The following is a 22926-nucleotide window of genomic DNA, read 5'->3' as shown; positions in this document are numbered from 1 at the left end:
CTCTACGTTGTCAACCCTGGCAGTGACACAAATCAGTGCGATGAAAAATGAATTGCAATAATTTTACAGACAGCAGTTGGTGCTATCTGCATCTGACTTCACTTGTTAGACATCCTGCATCACTCACGGCAGCAACTTTATCAAGGCAGAAAACATGGTGGCTGCAGGATGCACAATCCGGTTTAAACCTGGAGGTATGCCCAAGCCCCCAGGAAGAGCGCTCGGTTTTCAAGCCAATTTTCATAATGGGTAAATTGTAGAATTACAATTCCAGGGTCTGTTACACAGAAGGCCCTTACCCTACACTGGAAATCAGTATCTGGAAATCTGCGGGTTCATCTTTTGGAGCGTAACAACCGCAGCAAAATGACTTAATTTATTCAGTCCAATAATATTTGGAAGTTCAAGAAGAGCTGTAGCATATCATTTTATTAAAGTCAGCAGAGTGTAGTGATGTACTAAAGAAGCCTCATGAACCATTTACTTTATTTTGTGATTCCCATAGATGATGCTCTCTGTTCCACACATCCCTGGTGGCAAATAAAGCGAACACACTATAGGCGCATTTCCATTAGGTACTTTTCCCTCCAGTGAGCTCAGAAAGTACCTGCCTCAGGTAGGTACTGTTTGAGCCGCTACCAACTAGTTGACGCTGTTAGATGCAGTTGAGGCGGAAAAAGACGTGAGTAAAACTCGACACAACTACAACAAAACAGCGCCATTTTTAAAAGAATTGAATCTGGTGCACGATCTCTAAGACCTAAGGTACAAAAACGACGAACAGTAACACAGAAACCATCTCTTCTCCTTCCATGTTGATGTCTCGACTGTTTGGACTTGCCACGTTGGTCCGTAGTCAGCGTCGCGTCACTGATGTCCTGGTCAAAAATACAGCTGAAACTATTTACGTCACATTTGAACGCTGTTGGTTAGCCGCTACCTGTATGGGAACAGAGGCTGAGGGGAACTAACTAGTGGGCGTAGCGAAAACGCTTAGCCGCTTTCCAAAAAGTACTCAGAAAGTAGTCAGTGGAAACACGCCTTATAAAGCCTCTGCCCACTAGGGTTGGGCTGAAGGACAACGCCATTGTCCATCGTGCTAATTTCTGGTGAAAGAATTAATAAGATGATGATGATTCTTAATGGTGGATATCTCCCCTTGGGTATGCAGGTGGATTAACACCTCAAGGAACTGAGTGTCCTTGCTTTGGATAGGTTGTCGAGCTGTCGGCGACTAACCCGTCAACCCCATCAGGTTTAACTTGATGTGCAGGACACCCAGCAGGATGAAAAAATAAGACCTGTCAAAGGGCGGATGAGCTCATCAAGAGTCAACGGCCATCCACATCTGGAGAGGAGATGGACACCACCAGATTATCTTGGCTTTTGAAACACTTGATGTTTCAATGATGATCATGACATGATGATCACACCAGATAACCACATACCGAACTGGTCATGGCCCGAGTTAACAACAACGGCGTGTCCTCCATTGTATCGCAGGATGGAATCGAAAAACTGGCTCTCAAGTATTGCAAGTTGGACGAAAATGACATGGTATAATGCAACGGGAACTGCAGAAGATCGATCAAAATGGAAAGAATTGATGAAAAACATCATAGTGCACCTACGGCCATAATGATGATGATGGTGAATGTGTTTTGTGTCCATGTGATTTGATCAGTTTTGACCGTTTGTGCTGACAATATCATCGTCCATGGTGATGTTTCACTGTGGACATCATCATATGCCAGTTTGGTAAACATGGCCCAACCCTACTGCCCACTGTAACAGAAATGATACTTGCTGAATGTTGCAAATAACTGTTGCAATGGATTAACATCCCAACAGAAAACATTGCAACCTATCCTCCACGAGATCAACATAAACACAAAAAAAAAATCCTCAAATAAACAGAAACATGTACAGTACTTTGTGAAATCTCATGGTTTGAAGAAATCACACTCTGAAGCCCTTTCCTCTCCCACATTCTTCGGAATCACTCACCCATCCTGGCATTCATCCAGTTTTGGGCTTTTTTTCCAATTCGGTTCCAAGTTCCCACATAACTTGGATTTTTGAAACAATAAGTTTGGTGTTTAGAAACGTCTGAATGTGAGCCAGCGCTCTCACACAGAGAGGACTGCGTTGGATATTTGGACAGGTTGTACTGGACCATCATTTGTGGGATGGAAGTCATTTCTGACACATTGTTTTAGAGTGAATCTAAAGCATTTGTGTGTTTGCAGATGAAGATGAGTGTGTGTGGGGGTTGGTATATAATTGTATATAAGTATATGCATGCTGTGGGAGGTTCGGTATGTACAGTATCTGCATCATCACTCTGGTTGAGTCTTACCTGGCAGTAAATATGAACTAGGTACACCAGCTCCTTGGACTCATAGCCGTTCCGTGTGACTTCACACTGTTCATCCCCGAGGGACAACTGAAAGACACAGAGAGGGAGAAATGGTCATTGTAATAAAAGAGGTAGGATGACTGAGTGGTGATATAGAAAATTTACTTTGGCAGGTCCATTCATACAACCTCATGGGTGGACAGCAATACAGTATGCACAAAAACCTCAATTTAAATCATATTCATGATCCCAAGGTTTGACAAACATGTCAGGCTGGGGAATGTGCCTGGAAAGAAAAGTCAAGATTTATTTCATTTCATTTAATGATAACGTAATATGCTGAAGCTTTAATGAATTGCTGGCACAAGATTTTGAAATAATATGAGTTGCTGTAACACAGTGTAGGAAAAGTCTTATTATCTTTGAAGCTACTCTCAAGGCAATATAAGAAATATTAGGTTTCACTGTCCTTCAGGTGTCCAAGATGTTATTACTCAAAGGAAACCTACACTTTCCTCCCAGCCCATACAGGATGAGAGGCACTACTGACCGATACTAGATGAAAAATAGGGGGCAACACAACATAAGTGAAAGAAAAGGGTGGTTTATTCAAACATGGTACACTGACAGGACGCTAGATATTGTTTAAGATGATTATACTCCTGAGTTCCAAGTGGAACGGTGCTGACTGCCCACATGTTGATGAAATATTGAAGAGCAAACAAGCAAGACTGAGTTCTGGCACAGCGAGCATCTGCTGAGCAGAAAGCACTGAACAGAATTATATGGACAGCTCTGTTCAATAAAAGGCTGCTGTCTTCTCTCACAACTTCATCTTTACAACCTCACAATTTCATATTTTTCAAGAAGCAGTTAGGTGTGCCCTTCTTTGAACAAAAACTAACCTTAATTCTTCTCAAAGACATAATTAGCAAACTGTTAGTTATTCACTACTAGGGCCTGATTTTAGTGGGGAAAAATCTTATAATAGCAAACAATATAATGAATGTTTGAGCTGGAATATAAATATAATTTTCTAGAGGTGGAGAAAAAAATCAATATAGCACAGTATCACGATATTTTATCGATTCATGGCTAGCAAGTATCGATATTTAGAGTTCTGCAGGCCGTCCATATTTTTGCCGTTTTCGCCATTTCACTTTTAGGTATATACTGGGGATACTGGTATCATATGAAACTAGAAGATCTGAGGAATCTATAGGCTTCAAATATGTCAAGAGTCGGATTGTCGAAATTTCCCTGCAAAATTAGTTGTTTTTTTTATGTTTCAATGTGATTTTCAAAGCGGTCATGTGACCAATGTCCGAATTGAGAAATGACAATTTTCTCTTCTTTGACAAAACATTTCTTGATTGAATTTCATTTTGTGGACACAAAATGTGGTTAACAGTTAAATCGCAATATATCGTATCACAATACTCACCATATCGCAAAATGCTTAAAATCGCAATAATATTGTATTGTGACTCAAGTATCGGGATAAAATCGTATTGTGGGGCTGATATGCTGATTCACATCTCTAACCTTTTCAATGCAGATTGTGCACCAATTTGGCACTAATATGACTATGCAGATAATTCTGCTTTCTTGAACAAATAACTTTCTTTGAACACACAACATTATTATACACTGTACAAAATCCATGTTGTGTTCTTGATGTTTGTTGATTTCAGAAAACCTAGTTTTTCCCCGTTTCTTCTTTTTCATACACTTCAAGTATGAACCAAACCCTGGCTCAAAAATCACGGTCTGAACTGAACAGTGCAATTGAAGACTTTTTACACCCTTCCTGTTAACCAGAGAAATATTGGTCATTGCCCCCTGGAGAGACTCATTTATCACAGGAGGACCAATAGCTGATGGGAGGGTTGAAGCTGTACAGGACCCTAAAAGTTGAGTTTATGGGCGCCAGGTTACAGGGTTTACAGTTTACTCAGTATAATAAGTAATTACCTCCCTTGGCAGAGTTTTATCTATTGAGTTTGTAACACCAGAATAATTGGATATGATGCAGCACGTCACCTAGCCAGGTGGGGTGAGGTCTGTGCCCATATGCAAGTAGTTCCAGGTTATGTGGAGTCTGCATCAGAAACAATGGTAATACTGTTCGAGGCTACTGGAACTCTGGCAGTCTCTGCTGTTCAGGATTGGCTTTCTCAGTGTCTCTCTGCACGTGTTGCTCTCTCTCTTTAGGTTTCCACGTTTGGTACATCCCAGTCACCTCTCTCTCACACCTGCATTCATCTCGTTTCCTATTTCTATACTACTTGTTTAGCTTCTAGGTTAAAATTTGCATCCGTTTGTTGAGAAAAAAAGGAAACCTCTTAACAGCAAACATTAAAACTAAGACTGGAGGTATTTATGTGCTCCCAAGGACCACTAAACCGATATTGTCTAAGCAATGTCATGGTGCCAGTAAGGGGAGAAAAACACATGGAAGTGTTTTTGTTCTCACTAAAGAGGGCTTGATTTAAAGACAGTTGTTAATGGAGGAGCAGCACTAAATCGAGCCTTCACAGAGCAACAATGCCCTGTTCTGTGGCTGCATCCCTGTCTTTTCAGAGACACAACTATGACAGCAAATGACCCAATTACCTCTCTGTTGTTCAGTATCTGCACTGAGCAACCCAGAAATGTTTTGCACTCCATGCACACGCAAAAGCTATTGTCTTGACAGAGCAGCCAGCAAAAGCAATAAAAACAAACTGAAGTGAGCCCATAGAGGCAGACATTTAAGCATTCACTGCAAGGGTTTAACGGTCTGGACTTATATTTCAGGGAAAGGGACAGATGTCCATTGACCAACTGTGACTGAGGAGATACAAGTAATAGTTTTAACTGCTGTTGCAATAAACTAAGACATGGAACGGACTAAGCATTGCTGTTTTGTTAAAGAATGTGGCAAACCTTAAAGCTGTAAGAGCAGTATTACAAAACTGAGTTTGACATGTTCATTATCTGGAATGTTTTCTGCAATGATGGCTTACAACTCTTCAGCTTCAAAATGTATTCAGCCCCACGTCCTTGCACATTGGCAAGTTTACATGGATTATATTCAACAAGCAATATTTAAATCAGTGTACCAACTGATTTTTATCCATGCAAGCAGCATCAGCTGGTCAGTCCAACACTTCGTTGAGCCATTTCAGTTTGGACTAATCATTAGATGGATCATCATGCTCCTCTCTTCATAAAATACAGACTTTAATTAATTTTTAATGTGGACATATTCTAGATTTGTGCATTCATGTATACATATGTTCACTTAACTCACAACTTGTCTTGAGCTTTGCAGCTTTTTTTTTTTTTTTTAAGTTGTAAATTTTTTGACATTGTCTCAGATTTTACAACACACTCTGGGGATTTTTATCTCTATGTTGTCGGCCTACCATTAATCAATACTCAATATAAAAAACAGACGAGCATCTCTTTGGAGCAACCTACTCACAGAGACTGTATCCCAAATCGGACACCGTTCTGTGCTTATATCCCTGATCGGACGTAACTGCAATGCCGCACTTTCCGGTATTTCACGGTCATTTCAAATAAGATCCCCACCACCAGTTTAAGTATTAATGATTTAGACATATTTAACAATCTACGTGTGAAATTTCATTTATGTACATGGAGATTTACATGTCTAATTACAATACAAAAGTAAATCTGATGAGAGAAAGCAGTAAGACCTCTTGGGCGACGATCTTAAAAGTACATCTGTATTTTTATTCTACTGTGTTTTATTGTGAAGGACAGAAGTACGGTCCGGGTGTGTTGATAACGATGGTTGATAACGGTGTTATTTATTTGGCTTACCCAGAAACATCAAATTTTCCCAGAAAAACCCAGCAGCCCCCATTGTTTTACAGGGAGGAGATCCAAGTGTCTGATGTGGGATACAGTTAGCGCACGGCTAATTCACCAGCGTTAGAGTCCTTTAGCCGACTCTGGTAAACCCGAGGCTAAAGTACACAGTTAAAACAATATACAGTTTAACAGATAAGAAGTTAGACTTTAGTTTCACACCATTTAATTGATTGGAAGTATAACATGATAATTTATATTAGTAGTTAATGTGAAATTTTGATAGAATCTTAGCCGAACGGTGGGAATACAGTTGGGATACAGTTACTTTAAATCACTACAACAACATCTATATTATTGTTAGTCAAAAAGCATTTGGAAATGACTTTAATTAGCAGGGGTTTTATGGATTTCATTGTAATGCGTCTCAGCTTGTAAACATAAACTTTTGATGTAAACTGAACATTTCTATATGGGCCAATCTGAGTGTGCACAATGTCCAGCTACAGGCCAAAGTTGACAAAAGTATTACACACTAAGATATGTTTCAAACAGATACAAAATGTGCGATTAACTGTGGACAATCATGCAATTCACTGGGATTAAATATTGTAAGTCAGTCAACACAGACTTGTATTAGGTTCTGACTCCTGACACACTTCCCTTCCCACAATATTTGTGCACATGATTTTCTCAGACTAAGTACAGTTATTTCCCTCAGCACTTCCACACACAGCACACTCCAATGATCATTCAACCCAACCACCAGAGGGTGACAGGACATTCTGATTTCCCTGCACTTTAACAAAGTTCAAGGTAGGCCTTTAAAGTGATTAATTATCTGATCCAATGCAAAAAGTATACATCTGACCAGAGTACAGACATCAGAGATCTTGCAGGCAGACACTTGCCATATTGTGAGAATAAAATATGGTTTGACATATTTAGCCACTAGTCTCAAGTCCAGAACTGTCTGCTCTACATCTGCTGACAGAGCCTTTACAAATTAAAGATGGCATATACTCAATAGGCAAGCTAGGAAGGAAGCATACTGCTCCCAGCTGCATAATAACAGAATTGTTCTAAACTTAGCAGCAGCAGACACATTATTTTGAGAGGAGTGTAGATAATAAGGGTAGTGCCTGCTCGATGACAGTTGCCATTTCAGCCAGTGCTTCTGCTTTTAGCCAGAAGTTTATCCAAATTACAACTTATGATGAGATCCAGTGCCAGAGCACCAGTGCACCCGAACTGAGTGGCCTGCTAGACAGGTTGTCTAGCATTCGAGGCCTGTGTTTGTAATGCATGCAACACACCACAATGTGATTTGATTTAAATCCAACCTGCACTGCACTAGCACACACTGTCCCCAGTGGCCCCAGCACAGCTCAACAGAAATGAGGCTGCAATCTGCCCAGTCCTGGGAAACTGGATTTTCATAACTATACACACCAGGATATTGAAGTGAGAACAAGTTGTCTTTCAAAAAATATAACACTTAAGGCTAAAGAACTAGCTGTTTTGGGTGTACTGGGTTAGGTTTCATTCTCTACATTATGGTAACAATAAAAGGCAATGCAAAAAACCCCAGCACAGACCGCTGCGACACTTAGAAAAATCACTGGAATTATGAAATTATAATGCTCTCTGTGGCCTCAAGTTGTATATGCTCAGATTGGAAAAAACACACACCCATGGGTGCTTTCTTTTTGTTTACAGCTCATCATATTCACAAAAACCAGAGAAGTCCAACCATTGTTGTCACTTTTTAAAGAAAGACAGTGAAGAAGTTACGCTGTCCCTCAAACAAAGGTTTCTGCAGAGAAAAAAAAAGGTAAAACCAACAGCCATTATTGGACACAAGCGATTTTGATGAGTCCTGCAGGCACACAAGGACAAGGGGGAAGCAGTGCTCTGATCACTGCAGAGCAGCAGCAGAGAAAATGAAAGAAAACATTCAAATGGCACAGAGAAAAAGACAGAAAGACACTTAGTACTCACAGCACTTTAAGTCTGGTTTTTACTCCTTGTTTTAGTTGCTACACTTTTCTTCCCTTCTTGCCGTGCAGCTTCTCACTCAGAGCTTGCCCCTCCTAAATACTCCAACACCTGTCCCCAGTCTCTAGTTCTCTCTCTGCAAGTGTGTGTGAGAGAATGTACATCCCTTCTTGCAGAGTCCTGTCTCGCTGCTGCAGAACAAAGTTCCCCTCAGCAGGACGTAAATGTCAGCTCTCCACTTTCTTTCACATACAGTGTAAGCTCTCCCAGTGTGGGATTCAGAGACAGAGGGCAGGAGGCAGCAATATTAGCAGCAGCAGCAGCAGTAGTGGTGGTGGTGGATGAGAGGAGGTGGTTCTTTGGTGGATTCCTCAACGGGACCGCTTTCATCTCCTCCATTTTGCCCTCTCTCCCATCCCACCATTGTGATGCCCCATCCTGATTTTCTCTTCTTCTTCCTCTTGTTGCTTTCTTTCTCTGCTGGCTGGCACCCAACACAACTTTAACACCCAATTTTATTAGCAGCAGGATATAATGAGAGGGAACAGCCAGATCCAAAAAAGGAAAAGAAACCCGTTTTTTCTTCCAGTCTTCTTGTGCCGACCTCACGGTCTGCTTTCTCTGTCCCTCCGCCACATGCTATTCTCTCTTTTTTCCCTCCTCTCCACTGTCTGACATGCTGGCTCACCCCTCCCCCTTCTCTCCTCCTCTTCCCCCTCTCTGGTTGGTACGTTCCCAGGACAAAGAGCAGGGATGGAGGGAGCAGAAGGAAGCAGAGGAGAGAGAGAGAGAGAGAGAGAGAGAGAGAGAGGGCAGGAGGTAACAGAAAAAAGGGGAGGGGGTGCACTTTTCTTTCCTTCCACATGTGCAGTCCTCTCTCCTGTCTTTTTGCACAATGGCATTTTCTTGAAAGTGCACAACTGAGGAAATCTGCAGTTCTTGCAAGTGGACAATTAACAGGGAGTCAAAGGCCATCTAGGCATTACACCACAAAGCACATTCAATTAAGTGTGACAATTACTGATGCAAAAACAAAAATAGGAAGCTTCCACCAGGCCAGACTCTGGTTATTCATGGTGGAGTGAATTTTTAAATGCAGAGAGCGTGGTAGCTTGCACTCCACCACACTTCCAAAGTAGAAATAGAGTCACCAGAAATATAACCTTAACCTCCCCTCTGCTGAAAGATCTGCTCTCAGGTTGCAGCCAAATACCTCAAACAAAAAAAAGAAAAGTGTAGGTTACATCAGCTGTGATGACTTCATATGTGCCATCCACACATGAGATGGATTAAAAAGACCTATTGCTGGAGAAGAGAATGGAAATGCAAGCAAACAGCCTCACTGGGGAGGACATGTGGGAGCCAAGAGAGGCCACAGGGATACAGAGCTGCACTGGACCTGCAGCGCTCGCTAAATCCCTCCCTGTCTGCTCGCAAAACATGCAGAGTGTGTGTGTGTGTGTGTGTGTGTGTGTGTCAATAAAAATAGTTCTACCACCACAAGAAGAAAAGATCAAACATCCACACAGTTCAATTAAACTTCAGGTTTGAAAATTAATTTACTTACTTTTATTGCTGCGACCTTCATTCCTTTAACGACTCGGATGAAAACTTAACAAACGTTCCTCTAATCACACCTGCTACCAAACATTTCTACCAATCCGTTATCAGTCACCACTGAGCTGAGACAGTCTCAGCGTTCCTGAAAAAGCAGCGTTTAAAACGAGCCATGAGCCGTTCCTTAGTCCGTTAGCGTGGATTTCTGGTTGGTCTGGCATCCGGAGCATCAAATCACTCTCACTACTACAAGTCTGCTCGATGAATGTCAAATGATAATCCAAAGATGACCCAGTTCATTCAGCTCTCTGCTCTGCCATGCCAGTGACATGTTGGACTGATTTATCACATGTGGGGAGGTCAGATGTTTTCCAGGAAAGGGAACCAAAGCTGAACTCTCAGCCTCAAATGCAAAAAACCCTCATCAAATTAAAGTCTTATACAACTAGAATTACAGTTTACTTGTGATTGTTTTCCTCTGCAAAGTTTCCCTTTCTGATCCATGTCTGCTCAGACTCAGGTGTAGCCACCACAGTAGCCAATGCTTCAAATATGGATGTTGCTGCAAAGAAGCTTCAAATTCTAAAAGTGGATGATTCACACACATCTTTAACCCAGCAGCACAGAAGATCATACAATCACTACAGTTTAAAGGTGGGCAACCAAGATTGGTGTCACCAATTCATAGAGGTGTGAATCAGCGTATCGCCCCCACCATACCATTTTACCCCCATACGATATTGTGATTTTAAGCATTTCGCAATATGGTGAGTATTGTGATACAATATATTGTGATTTAACCGTTTAACTGCAATTCGTGTCCACAAAATTAAATTCAATCAAGAAATGTTTTGTCAAATAATGACAATTTAATGACACAATATCCTGACGCACATGGTGCCTATAGATTCCTTAGATCTTCTAGTTTCATATGATACTAGTATCTCCAGTGCACGAAAAACGGCAAAAATACTGCTGGCCCGCCGGCCGTCGGAACGCTATATGTTTACTACTTGGCGGCCATGATTCGTTATAATATTGCCACACAAAATATTGCGATAGTATGCTGTATCGATTTTATCCCCCACCTCTACCAATTCAGTATCTGGCCAGATTTCTCCTCTTCCGTTCCCGAGTTATGGTGTTGAATAATGGCCAGAAAAGTGTTTTCGCATTCCTGAGATATTACCAACACATGGGAGGGTTGGATGGACAAATGGACATATGCACATATGTACAGATGGACAACGCGACTACATACAGCCTGTTCTACCCTCAAAAACATCAGTATAGGTTGTGTGTACGGGCAGCGAAAAACAAGCTATATTTGCGTATTTCACCGTCCGCTGTAATGCCTCTGCCGCCATCTTAGTAGTTTATAGTAGTTTAAAAGGGGCGATTCCCACATTCGGTTGGAGGTTGGGGTTTAGGATGGGTCGAACAAACGGCGGACTTTAATCGGGGTACATGTCCCGTGTGTGTAAACAAAAGTAAGTGATTTTTAACTTAAGTTACGTGAAACAGGTTTTTGAACGTAACTGAAGTTGTTGTTTTTTCCGCAATTTGCGGTAGTCACATGACCCTTGGAATTACTTCACTTATGGCATTTACGTACATTTAATAACTGTTTAAACTGTCTTTCAAACCGCCTTACCAGGAATTTTTTGGCCCTAAACCGACTTAGGGGTAGAACCTAGAAGTTTTATGACATAAATCCACAGAAACCGCAGACTTTTTTACAACCGCGAGTGTGCGACATGTGTGCCATTATTAGAACGCCCGGCTGTACTGCGAGCCATGACACATGATACATACATATATGTCGTGATTTGTGGTACTGACACACGACCTCTTCTGTCGTTTAGGTTGGAAAACTTGATGCTACATAACACCTCTGGCCATGGCTGTCACTGGCATGGAGGCACAAAAATGAGGATGCACCAGCAAAGATTATTTACGATGATGTCTTTTCCTCTATTGGAACTAAACTAACAAAGTACAGCTTCTGCTGACTGTCAGTAGTTTTGCAGGTATTTGGTCATAAACCAGTGTTGAAAATTCAAACGTTGATCTGATGATGGACGATGAGTCCAGGGATCATCTAATCACCTCACAGTCCATTCTGAGGGGATCAGAAATGGCTGAACAAAATCTGACGGCAATCCATCCAATAGCTGCTTCCAATAGCTCCTTGAAATAAAATACTAACAGTACTTAAAGAGAATAGTGTACACAGTGTTCCTCTGTGTTTCAATATATTTCTCATGAGTCAGTCTCTGACATAAGAGAGCTGGTCAGGCCAACTCAGCTCTACACCGAACACCCAGAGCTGCAATAACTTTTCAAGCTGAATTCTAACTGCTAGGCAGCGAGCGGACCTCTGAGATTGAGCAACTTCTTCATGGTTGGTGGATGAGAAGACTGCACCTTTGTCTCCCACAAGAAAACAAGAAAAACACAAAAAACAGTTTTGCTCTTCCAAGAATACAGACTCTGAAGAAGACACAAAATATATCAAAGGACTCTGGCACCTAAACTGGGTTCAACAAACTGCAAATTATCTTTATCTGTCTTTCTAATTTAACCTACATTGGACCAACAGACATCGTTCCTGGTGAAGGATCATTTTGAAGAGGCACTATATTGGTTGGAATTTTGCACAAAATGGGAGAATAAAGCAGCGATTAAAACTAATGGCTGTTCTCCCATGACACCATTTTCACGCTGTGGTATTTCTGTCAGACTGCTGAACTACAGGGATGTTGAGTGCAGGACTGCCTGTGGGGCTTCGCTGCAGTACTTCAGAGCTGAAAGAAGAAGTGTGAAGGAGCCACATCTAAAATCATTACTAAAGCTATAAGAATGAATGTAGTCAGGGACTGAGCGGTGCAATGGGATTTACACATGGAGAGAGATTGCAGTAAGGGGGATGAGATCATGACTTGGAGCAGGTTCACAAAAACAAATCCCATTACCAGAAAGATTTGTTTACTGTAGTGAACATGCACTCGCACACAAACAGAAGGTTCCAAGGGCAGTGATCTAGCAAAGAAGATCCCTCATGTGGAAAGGGACTAATTGGGGCTAAAAAATGGATTTCAGCCTTAGTGAAGAGCAGACCTGGGCATCAGGCGGCCCGAGGCCACATCCGGCCCGTTGGCTGTCCTGGCCGGCCCACGTGAGGTTACCCGGACAATAGAGATCAATACAATCGCAGTGGTTTTTTTTTTTTAAAGGCGATTTACATATGTGCATGCATGCATAGGCACCTGCACAGAGTTACCTTGTTACCTTGTGAAAAAAGACTTATTGCTTGTTGCATAAAGTTAATAAATTGGGTTTACTGCATAACATACATGCTCTATATTGTTTTTTGTGGTTTGAATGTATGTTGTGCAGTGGTGGAAGAAGTAATCAGATCTCTTACTTCAGTAAAAGTACTAATACCACACTGTGGAATTACTCCACTACAAGTAAAAGTCCTGCATTCAAAACTTACTGAAGTAAAAGTACAAAAGTATCAGCAAGAAAATTTACTTAAAGTATCAAAAGTAAAAGGACTCATTATGCAGAATGGACCCACTCAGATTGTTTTATATATTCTAAATGTATTATTACATTATTTGTATTGATGCTTTTCTGTAAGGAGTGTTTTATTTTGGTAAAGGCAGGGCTCATTTAACTACCTAATTTATTATTATAAGATTTCCTTTAAAAAAAAAGTCTAATCACTTTAAATTGATCATGTTTGTCATGTTAAATCTTGACCTGAAAAGTAACTAGAGCTGGTAGCTAAATGTAGTGGAGTAAAAAGTCCAATACTTGCCTAAAAATGTGGTGGAGTATAAGTAAAAAGTTACATGAAATGGAAATACTCAAGTAAAGTACAAGTACCAAAATTGGACTTAGTCTTAGTTACTTTCTACCACTGATGTATTTAAAATAAATGGAAAAGTGAGATAGTGATTGGGGTTTTTACTGCTATATTTGACATGAACATAGTCATATTATAACATGTATTCTTACCAGTAGCAGCTAAAAACCAGATAACTACATTTTATAAAGAAATTGAAATAAATATTGAGCAGAATTTAGTTAAGAGTTTTGGTCTGGCCCTCTGCAACCTTCTCACTATCTCATGTGGCCCCTTGGTAAAATGAATTGCCCACCGCTGGTGTAGAGAGTATATTGTCAATATGTGCATCCTGCTAATTCAGGCCACGCTGCACTTCACTGTTAGCTGTTGACCCATTACAATCACAAACCAATGTGCTCTGTTACATCACAGTTCCTGATGTATAAATCTAAATGCTTTTCAATGTCCTTCAACATTCAAGCTGTACAGAATGTCAGGAATGCAGACAACACCGAAAACATCTCAATGCCATGGGATATTGAAATTTTGTCTTTTCTATACTTCTAGACTTCATATTCAGGAGGCCAGAGTAGGGGAAAGGCGTTCCAAACATGCTTTCAGCGCTGCTGGAGTAAAGCAGTTTCTCCAGCAGCCAGCTCAGCAGTTAAAGTGTTCCCACGTCCCAGGCATTTCCCCGCCGGCGGCCCCCCAGGTCAGGTAGAGGAGGAGAGGACGGCTCGTCAAGTGTGAAGGTGGAGAGGGGAAATAAATCAGTCCAGTCGAGCTGCAAGTGTCATAACAAGACAGAGTGTACGGGACGGAGGGGGCGGGGGTGTTTCTTGCTGACTGGCTGAAAGTCAGTCTAGTGAAGGAGAACATGTATATAATATGGGAACATGTATGTACAACTGTATACAACTGATTTATTAGTTGATCTATACAGTTGGTGCAGGGTAGGGCTTTCTCTTGAAAAATCATCTTATGCACAGGAATTGATGTGTGTTATGGAAGGATTCTGACAGTTCTACACAAACACCATTTTTACATGCCAGATTACTGTTTTTGTCTTTTTGTTCTCACTTTTCTGGCTGGTTTGAAGTGGGCGGGGCTTAGATAGAAAAGGTGAATGTTATGTAACTCCATGCACCATTCAGAGGTTAGCAATGCATTTGGTACTCATCACTTTTTACATATTGGCATCATTAAGTAGTTATTTTGGCATAATTTTGATCTTTTTTTGCAATTAAATCACAATGGAAGTAGTTTATTTGTGGTAGTAACATACTGGCAGTCCTCCAGACTCCAGTTCCTGGTGAAGGCGCTGTGTACGCTGGGCCAAAACTGTGATTTATTTGTTGATCTGTACAGTTGGTGCAGGGTAGGGCTTTCCCTTGAAACACAGGAAGTGATGCGTATTAGGGAGGGATTCTGACTTGCAGAAAATAGTGTGTTTTTGTTGAACAAAGTGTGAATAATTTGGTTATTTCACATGACAGATTTGGTTTTTGTCCTTTTTGTTCTCACTTTTTTGATTTGTTTGAAGTGGGCGGGGCTTAGATAGAAACGATGAATATTGTGTAACTGTGTACCATTCTGTGAATCAGAATGTGATGACAATTGTTGGCTTTTTTGCATCACTTGTTGTCAAAGCAAAAGAAAGAATAAAAGTTCTCATATCGGATGACATTTACACTGATACCGATATATCTGTCAGCTGATATCTAGACATTTTCCATGGTTTCCTTGATAATAACCAAAATCATTATCAAGAAAAACATGTTAAATGTCTAGATATCAGCTCTTAAATTAAACTCTTATCAGCTATTTTTGTTGTTATCATTTTATTTGTCCAAACAAATGTACCTTTAGTTGTACCAGGCATTAAAATGAACAAGAAATTGAAAAAAACAAGGGTGGTCTTATATTTTTTTCCATGACTGTATCTGTCAGCTGATATCAGTCAATGTTGGCCTATCTGTTTGTCTGGCTTTAGTATTTACTGGTGTTGCCAAGCTACTGTTAATCAAATTTGATCAAATCACACACCAACACTTCTGGTAAAGCACACTAGCTGAGGTTGTGGCTGTTAAATTCTAAAATAAATGACAATGATTTTTCCGCCCATGATTTTTTTTTTTTGATAAATTCTCCAGCTTTTTTTTTTTACCTCAACCGGACTCTAAAAACAATTCCAATGAAACAATCTTGAAAGTGAACTTTTGGTCAAAACTCATATACACCTATAAGAGGAGAGTACAAGTCATTGCTTTGATACAAACCCAAGTTTTTAAGCAGTTTTACATAACACTAATTGATACAGTTTGTATAGTCATGTGTCCCAGTGTTATTGTTTATTTATCTCTTGTTTTTAGCCAAATAATGTCATCAGAGAACAAGAGCCATTTTTTTCATAATCCCTGGCTTGTCTCCTCTGTAAAAACCATTCCAAACGTTTGATGACTCATTCTGCACTCAGGGGTGTAAACAAAAGTTCATCCAATCAAATCCAAGACTTTAGGCAACTAGTTAGCCGCAGCAACCATATAAAACCACACTTCACTGTTTGTGGGTCATAATGGCTAACAGAGAATGTAAGAGATGTGTGTTTAGACATCAGTGGTCAAAAGGGTTGAGCTGAATGTGAGAGCAGCATGACTTTAAGCCTTAATACAATTTGTGTGAGTTATGTAAAAATTCATCCCCCTCACGGATGTTTATTTTTGCTGTAAAGTTTGTCATTTTAACATGTGAGTCTATGGGGACTGAGTGACTGACACTTGGACAAAGTACAGAAACTAAAGGTACTTTAACTTCCATTTTACCGGGACAACTTTTACAGTCATGGAAAGAAAATATTAGACCACCCTTGTTTTGTTTCTAATTAAAGAACTGATATCTAGACATTTTCCATGGTTTTCTTGATGATAATCAAAATCATTATAAATAAAACAATGGAAAATGGCTAGATATCAGCTCTTAAATTAACTATTATGAGCTATTTTTGTTATATTTGTCCAAACAAATCTACCTTTAGTTGTACCAGGCATTAAAATGAACAAGAAACTGAAGAAAAAGGCTGGTCTACTAATGACTGTATGTCATTTGCGATTGAAATTTGCTCAACATAATGCTAAATAAATCTCAGGATGCAGTTAATTTCTTTACAGTTTACTGTTGTCAATCTTTATATCAAACTACGGAAGCATATTCTTCAGTTAATAATGTTTGACACATAACTAAACACATAAAATCGAATTTTAAGTCACAATAAAACAGTGTCATGAATAATTGAGCTTTTCTGAATCATATCTCATTCTTAAGTAAGTGGACTTTGTAACATTTAAAAAATGTGCATTCTGCCTTTGAGAACAATCACGTTTTCAATGTGTTGTCCTCCAGTAACGACCATGGAGACAGAGAAGGAGAGAGGTTATGTGTGTGTGTGTGTGTGTGTGTGTGTGTGTGTGTGTGTGTGTGTAAGTGCGCTCTGGCTGGTCTTTTGTTTCCTCTAACAAGGGCAGAATGAGTCCAACCGTTACATCATCCTCTGCTCACAAGGAGTGGAAAGAGGTCCTCTGAATGAACATGTGACAGAGGGTTTTACATCATATCTTAGCAGTCAGTGGATCTGAGTTTGCTTTGTCCAGAGACCCACATATGAACCAGTCTACAGTGAAACCAACCCAACGTTGCTCCTGAATATTGTCCTGAATATCCTGCTGTTAGTGCGGCCTGTGCCTTTAAAGGGCAGCCTGCCTGGGTGTGTACTGCCCGGTGCTGTCTTCAGTGTAGTGCTGCAGTTGATGGATTGGGTCCCACTGGGGGAGGGAATTCATCTCTATGCATCTCTCTGGGTCCTTTGTGAGAGAAGGGGGTGAGTGGGCAGTGGGAGCATATTGTGTCATGATGCTAAGCTAGCAGGGTGGACGCAGGCAGGCATGTGATGGAGGGATGGATGGATGGATGGATAGATGGATGGATGGATGGATGGGTAAGAGCGCAGACAGAATGAGGAGCAGCTCCTCTCCCCTCCCCCTCCAGACTGCTCCTGTCACGTCACGAGTCTGAAGGTAGAAGCAGCTGAGACACATCAGCCGTACAGCAGCACACCGCGAGCTGGCTGAGAGAATGGCCGAGAGGGGCGTCAATCTTTATCACACGCATGGCCGCATGCATACATGCAGCCCACTAAAATCACAGCCTTTGTAAGTGCGTGCACTGTTGTTGAGATGAGAGACGGGGCACTCCTTCACAGCTGTTAAACTCAGATTGATTGCTGTGATTATTGTCAGAGGCTGGTTACACCTCCCTTCCCTCTCTTTGTCTTTCTCACACACACACAGAAAATGTCTCAGGCCACTTATCACACTCCATGTTTATCATTAAAACTATATCTGAGAATCTGCACAATTTGCATAATGCACAATTTCTATGGTGTTAAAATCGTCTCAAATTTCTATTCATATCAATGTCTTTAGTGCATCATATTTCCTGCGTACACAGCCGTTGAATGTCTGGCCTCTGGCTGCGTGTCAGGAGAGAGAGCTTTTGTGTTGCAGGGCTGGCTGTCTGGCTGTGACCTTAGTACCACAGTGACAACAAATGGGAGGAAATTGAAAGGTGCTGGCTATCCGCCTGACTATATACTAGGAGTGGGAAGCTGGTTGAGCCTGAAACCTAGAAACTTAGTGCTGTAACTGACGTTAATCCAGCAAATACAGCCATGGAAAAAATTATTAGACCAGCCTTTTTCTTCAATTTGTTGTTCATTTTAATGCCTGGTACAACTAAAGGTACATTTGTTTGGTCAAATATAATGATAACAACAAAAATAGCTCATAAGAGTTTAATTTAAGAGCTGATATATAGACATTTTCCATGGTTTTCTTGATAATAACCAAAATCATTCTCAAGAAGAGGTGGGTCTTGTATGATTGACATGAATAAACACAAATTTCATCCTGTGGTCACATTCAGGGGTACTGAAATGAAAAGCATGAGGTACCAGCCTGAAACAGATGAGGTAAGACTTGTATTAAGCTTGGCCAACTACCAGAATGCCTTCACTATGAAACTGAAGTGGTTGTTGATGACCTGGCCTGAGGAGTGAGGAGCCGGTTAAGAGGAATGAGTCAGTGATGATAAGAAACAGTCACTAAAACGAGTCTAACAGAACTTGCGAATCAAAGAGGTTAAGATAATGTCCCCCAGAAATCCCCATACAGACGTATAATTTCCCAATATGCAATTTCTGCTGCTAGGTCTCTCAATCAAAACAAGTTTGATGACGTCACAAACTTGAGATCCAGACGTCTGATGACTAAAACACTCAGTCTAAAAATTGCATTGAATAAATTTGGCTTAAAAAGGAAAAACAGTCTTCTGGCAGACATGCACATCCAAAGGTTGGTATGAAGCCTCCATGGTTTTCTTGATAATAACCAAAATCATTATCAAGAAAACCATGGAAAATATCAGCTCTTAAATTAAACTCATATTTGCTATATTTATTGTTATCATTATATTTGTCCAAACAAATGTACCTTTAGTTGTACCAGGCATTAAAATGAACAAGAAATTAGAGAAAACAAGGTGGTCTAATATTTTTTTCCATGACTGTAAATAACATAGGTTGAGACATCTTTAGACATCTTAATGTAACAAAGTAACATATGATTACATTAGTGTTGTGAACGATAAACCGATGAGACCGGATATTCGGTTTAACAAGTGAGAGATCCGGCTGCGTCGGTAGCAGCCTCCTCAATCGACACAAATCAGCCATGAATTCCTAGATGAATTGGTTGTATAGTCATGGATCGGGTATGGCCAGGCTTGGAATCAGCTGGCGGCTTCACACACTTACAGTTTCCGTCAGCGTCTCTAAAACAATGCGAGAGCTGAAGCTGCTCGTGAAACGGTTCTCGCGCAACGCCATGGCTCTCTCCGGTCTCTCCCAAGTCTCTTATTTTCATCCCCGCTTCCCTCACTGTGTCATTCACTTGCGGATCACAGCTGGATCAGCTGTCAGTCACTTTAACAGCTGTAGTTATAACAACCTGCATTCTGTATTTATACTGTGAACTGTGTCCTGCTTAGGGGCACAGGAATGCCTTTACAATTATATTGTTTTTATTATCCTATTATTTGCGTCTGTGACGGTGATAAATTCATTATTTAATATCCCAGATCATGGTGGTGTGAACCTATGCTGAACACCGGCCAATGTTTTGTTAGGTTTGATGATTAAGGTAAAATCTAAATGATGTCACTCAGATCAAACCTGCACTCAGCAATGATCAGCCTCAAGTGGGACTGATGGAAATGACAAAAGATGGATAAGTGTTTCTTGCTGACAGACAGACTGTTTTATTTGTTTGTTTTTTTTACTTAAATAGTTTCTATAATAAATCTAAATGGGGGAAATAACAGATCATGAAAGGCGAAAAAGCTTCTAGAATGATGTAGAAAGATGTTTGTGGTCTTTTTGTTGTTCAGATACACAATAAAACATATTTTTAACTCCATGGGGAATCAGAAGATAAACAAAATATAAAACTTGTGAGTGACACACTATAAAATATCTACAACAAATATTAACCGTAGAATCTAATCAAATCGTTCTTACACTGTATTGATTCGAATCGGTTTGTGATAAAAGTATATCATTTGAATCGTATCATAACCTGTGTATCTAGATGCGAATCAAATCGTTTTTCACAGAGAGATCTGCATCCCTAGATTAACATAATAACCCTGAGATTAAAGGTAAACAAAGAGAAACTTTCCTCCTCCAGCAGATAAATGTGAAAACAAAAAATATATATTTTCCAGAGTGGAGCTTAAACGTCACAGTGAAGGGAGTTCCCCTTTCACAATCTCTGAATAACTTCAGACACTGTTAATCATTGCACACCAAACTGTGCCATATATTTAGGAAAGCAACAGCCCGTGTGGTTATAAACTCTCCATTAATAGTAAAATGTGTAAGAGGTCGACCCTTAGTGTGGTGTGTGAGCGACAAGACGGGACAAAATGCTAGGTTGTAGATAAACCATATGGAAGAGCAGGGCCGACTGGCACAGTGGGATAGTAGTGTTAAAGTCAATAAAGTTGTTTTCCTGGTGTCTGGCTGCAGAATGCATCATGCATAGTCACTGGCCTGCAGGGCTGGGAGAAGGCCGAGGGGAACAGAGTGGAAAAGAGCGAAGCTGGAGGCCATTGAACAGAGACATCAAGAGGAGCAGAGGCCACGGACAGTGACATGTCAGATTGTATGGAGGGTAAGAGTACATACAGTATTTGGACTGAAAAATACTCATGTTAAAAGGGAAGAATGAGTCTAAGAAAGTGGCTACCTTATTAGATACACATGCTTGTGAAGGCAGACAGCCATCTCCTTTCAACAACAAACTGTGCGGCTGCAGCTCAATATAAACAGCATGTGCACAGGGTCAGCCAGTTCACTTATTCACAGTTACTGTAGTTGCACATTCGAATGTCGACTTTAACAGTCATATTGTTTTGCAAAGCGGCCCCATCATGTTGCGAGTACCTTTCCTGTGGAAAATGTTATATAATACAAAGAATGATCCAGTAAACAAAACATAGATTAATAAAACATGCACTGCATCTAAAATTACTGCCTCGCGGTTATATGCATCCGCCAACCAGCCAAGTTTAAATCCATGTCTGTCCAGATCAGGTTAGGCAACCCGCAGCCCTGCAGCCACATGTGGCTCTTCAGAGGGCCGCTGTCGATGGACAGCGGCCCTCTGTGACTGTGACCAACAAATTATACAAACTAATAACAGTTATTTTTCTATGTTTTAATTTTAATTTATCATTGGTGTAGGTCCAAATCAATAGCCCCGAGAAGCTGGATAGTTGACGTTGCGTTTGACGTCTAACACACATCCCACTTGGTCTGACAGTCAACCAATCACTGTTTACTGCGGCGGTCGTCGGCAATTTGGCATAACGCCCGCCGTTTATTGTAAACAAAGCAGCATGCTAACTGTACACGTGGTGTCCGCCACTGATTGTAATCAAACTAACTGAACACATCCTGTTGCAGCACATACACACTGTACTGCTACAGACTGTGTAGCTATTAGCACTATCGTCTCCTCCCACATCGTTCCATGACGTCGGACTGCACTATGAAGAGGTAAGAATATCACGCTTTCACAAGATCACTATGAACACCCTGAGGTGAAAAGCCGGCACAGATCTTTCCGACAATATAGCAGGATGTCGCTATGAAAGGGGCTCATGTATTCTTCAACTGTAAAAATTCAAGTCCAGTTTTGAGTTTATCAAGGCTAGCTTTCCTGAGATATCTCTCACGAGTGTAGCCTCGTATATGCACTTGGGTCCTCCCTGCATCCTGACAAAACCATATTAATAACACCTCATTGTGACCTATAAGTAATGTTGGCAGGCTAATTTAGATTTCAACTAAGACTGTTTTATCATTATTGTAAAAAATTGTAGCTCCATTCTGAGATTTTTTCTCTTTTTTTGGCCAACAAGGCTCTTTGTTAGCAAAGGTTGCCGACCTGGAAATAACTCTTAAATTAAACTCTTATGGGCAACTTTTTGTTTTTATCATTACATTTGTCCAAACAAATGGACCATTAGTTCTACCATGCATTAAAATGAACAAGAAATTGAAGGAAAATGGCGGTCTAATAATTTTTTCCATGACTGTACATGATGCCTCGGGCCATGACGAAGAACAAAAAAACACCAAAAATAGCAGCTCAATACAACAAAGAGGTGTATATACTAGTCTCACTGGGAGTCAGGTCCACAGCGGGCATGTAAGCACCAAAAACAGAAGAGTAAAAATTCAATCCAAAGTCAGAATTCAGTGTAAAGAGCATGAACCTGGAGATGCATCATGTCCCGTCTCAGTGTTATAGACTGATGGTTGCATTTTGCTGCTGTGGGGGAACTGAAGCTTTGTTGATAGTCTGTGTCCCTTCAGGATCAGAATATGTGATATGTCACAAAGCATTCATCCTTCCAAGGTATAATTGCTGTCACAGCTATGTTCTTTAATCATTTGTTCTAAAAAATAAAAAAAAGAGGTACCACAAAATGTATTTCACCTGTTATCAAAGAATGATGACAGAAATGAGGAGTTGTTTGCTTGGACTACTGTGCTGACACCTCCATTAACAGAAGAAAGCGTTTCTGAATTTTAAGATCAGCAGCAGTTTGTCTCCCACAGGCACAAAGATGAGCTCAATAATTCCTGCACTGTGCCAGCAGTCCGATTGAACAAGTGGGTCTGGCGGCACAACTTTCTCATTTCATTGTTTATTCT

At 40.6% G+C, this 22926-nt stretch overlaps 1 protein-coding gene across 1 annotated transcript in view; it reads right to left on the bottom strand.

Annotated features, from left to right (window-relative positions):
* The window catches only part of arhgap32b (Rho GTPase activating protein 32b), a 148516-nt gene that overhangs the window by 54511 nt on the left and 71079 nt on the right, over window positions 1-22926 (bottom strand). The window contains exon 6 of the mRNA XM_059351213.1: window positions 2360-2446. Coding sequence (XP_059207196.1) covers window positions 2360-2446 — 87 coding nt within the window. The remainder of the gene's footprint in view (window positions 1-2359; window positions 2447-22926) is intronic.

This window comes from Centropristis striata, chromosome 15 (assembly GCF_030273125.1).
Source record: "Centropristis striata isolate RG_2023a ecotype Rhode Island chromosome 15, C.striata_1.0, whole genome shotgun sequence".
Classification (NCBI taxonomy): Eukaryota; Metazoa; Chordata; class Actinopteri; order Perciformes; family Serranidae; genus Centropristis; species Centropristis striata.
This window is presented reverse-complemented; position numbering and strand designations above follow the sequence as displayed.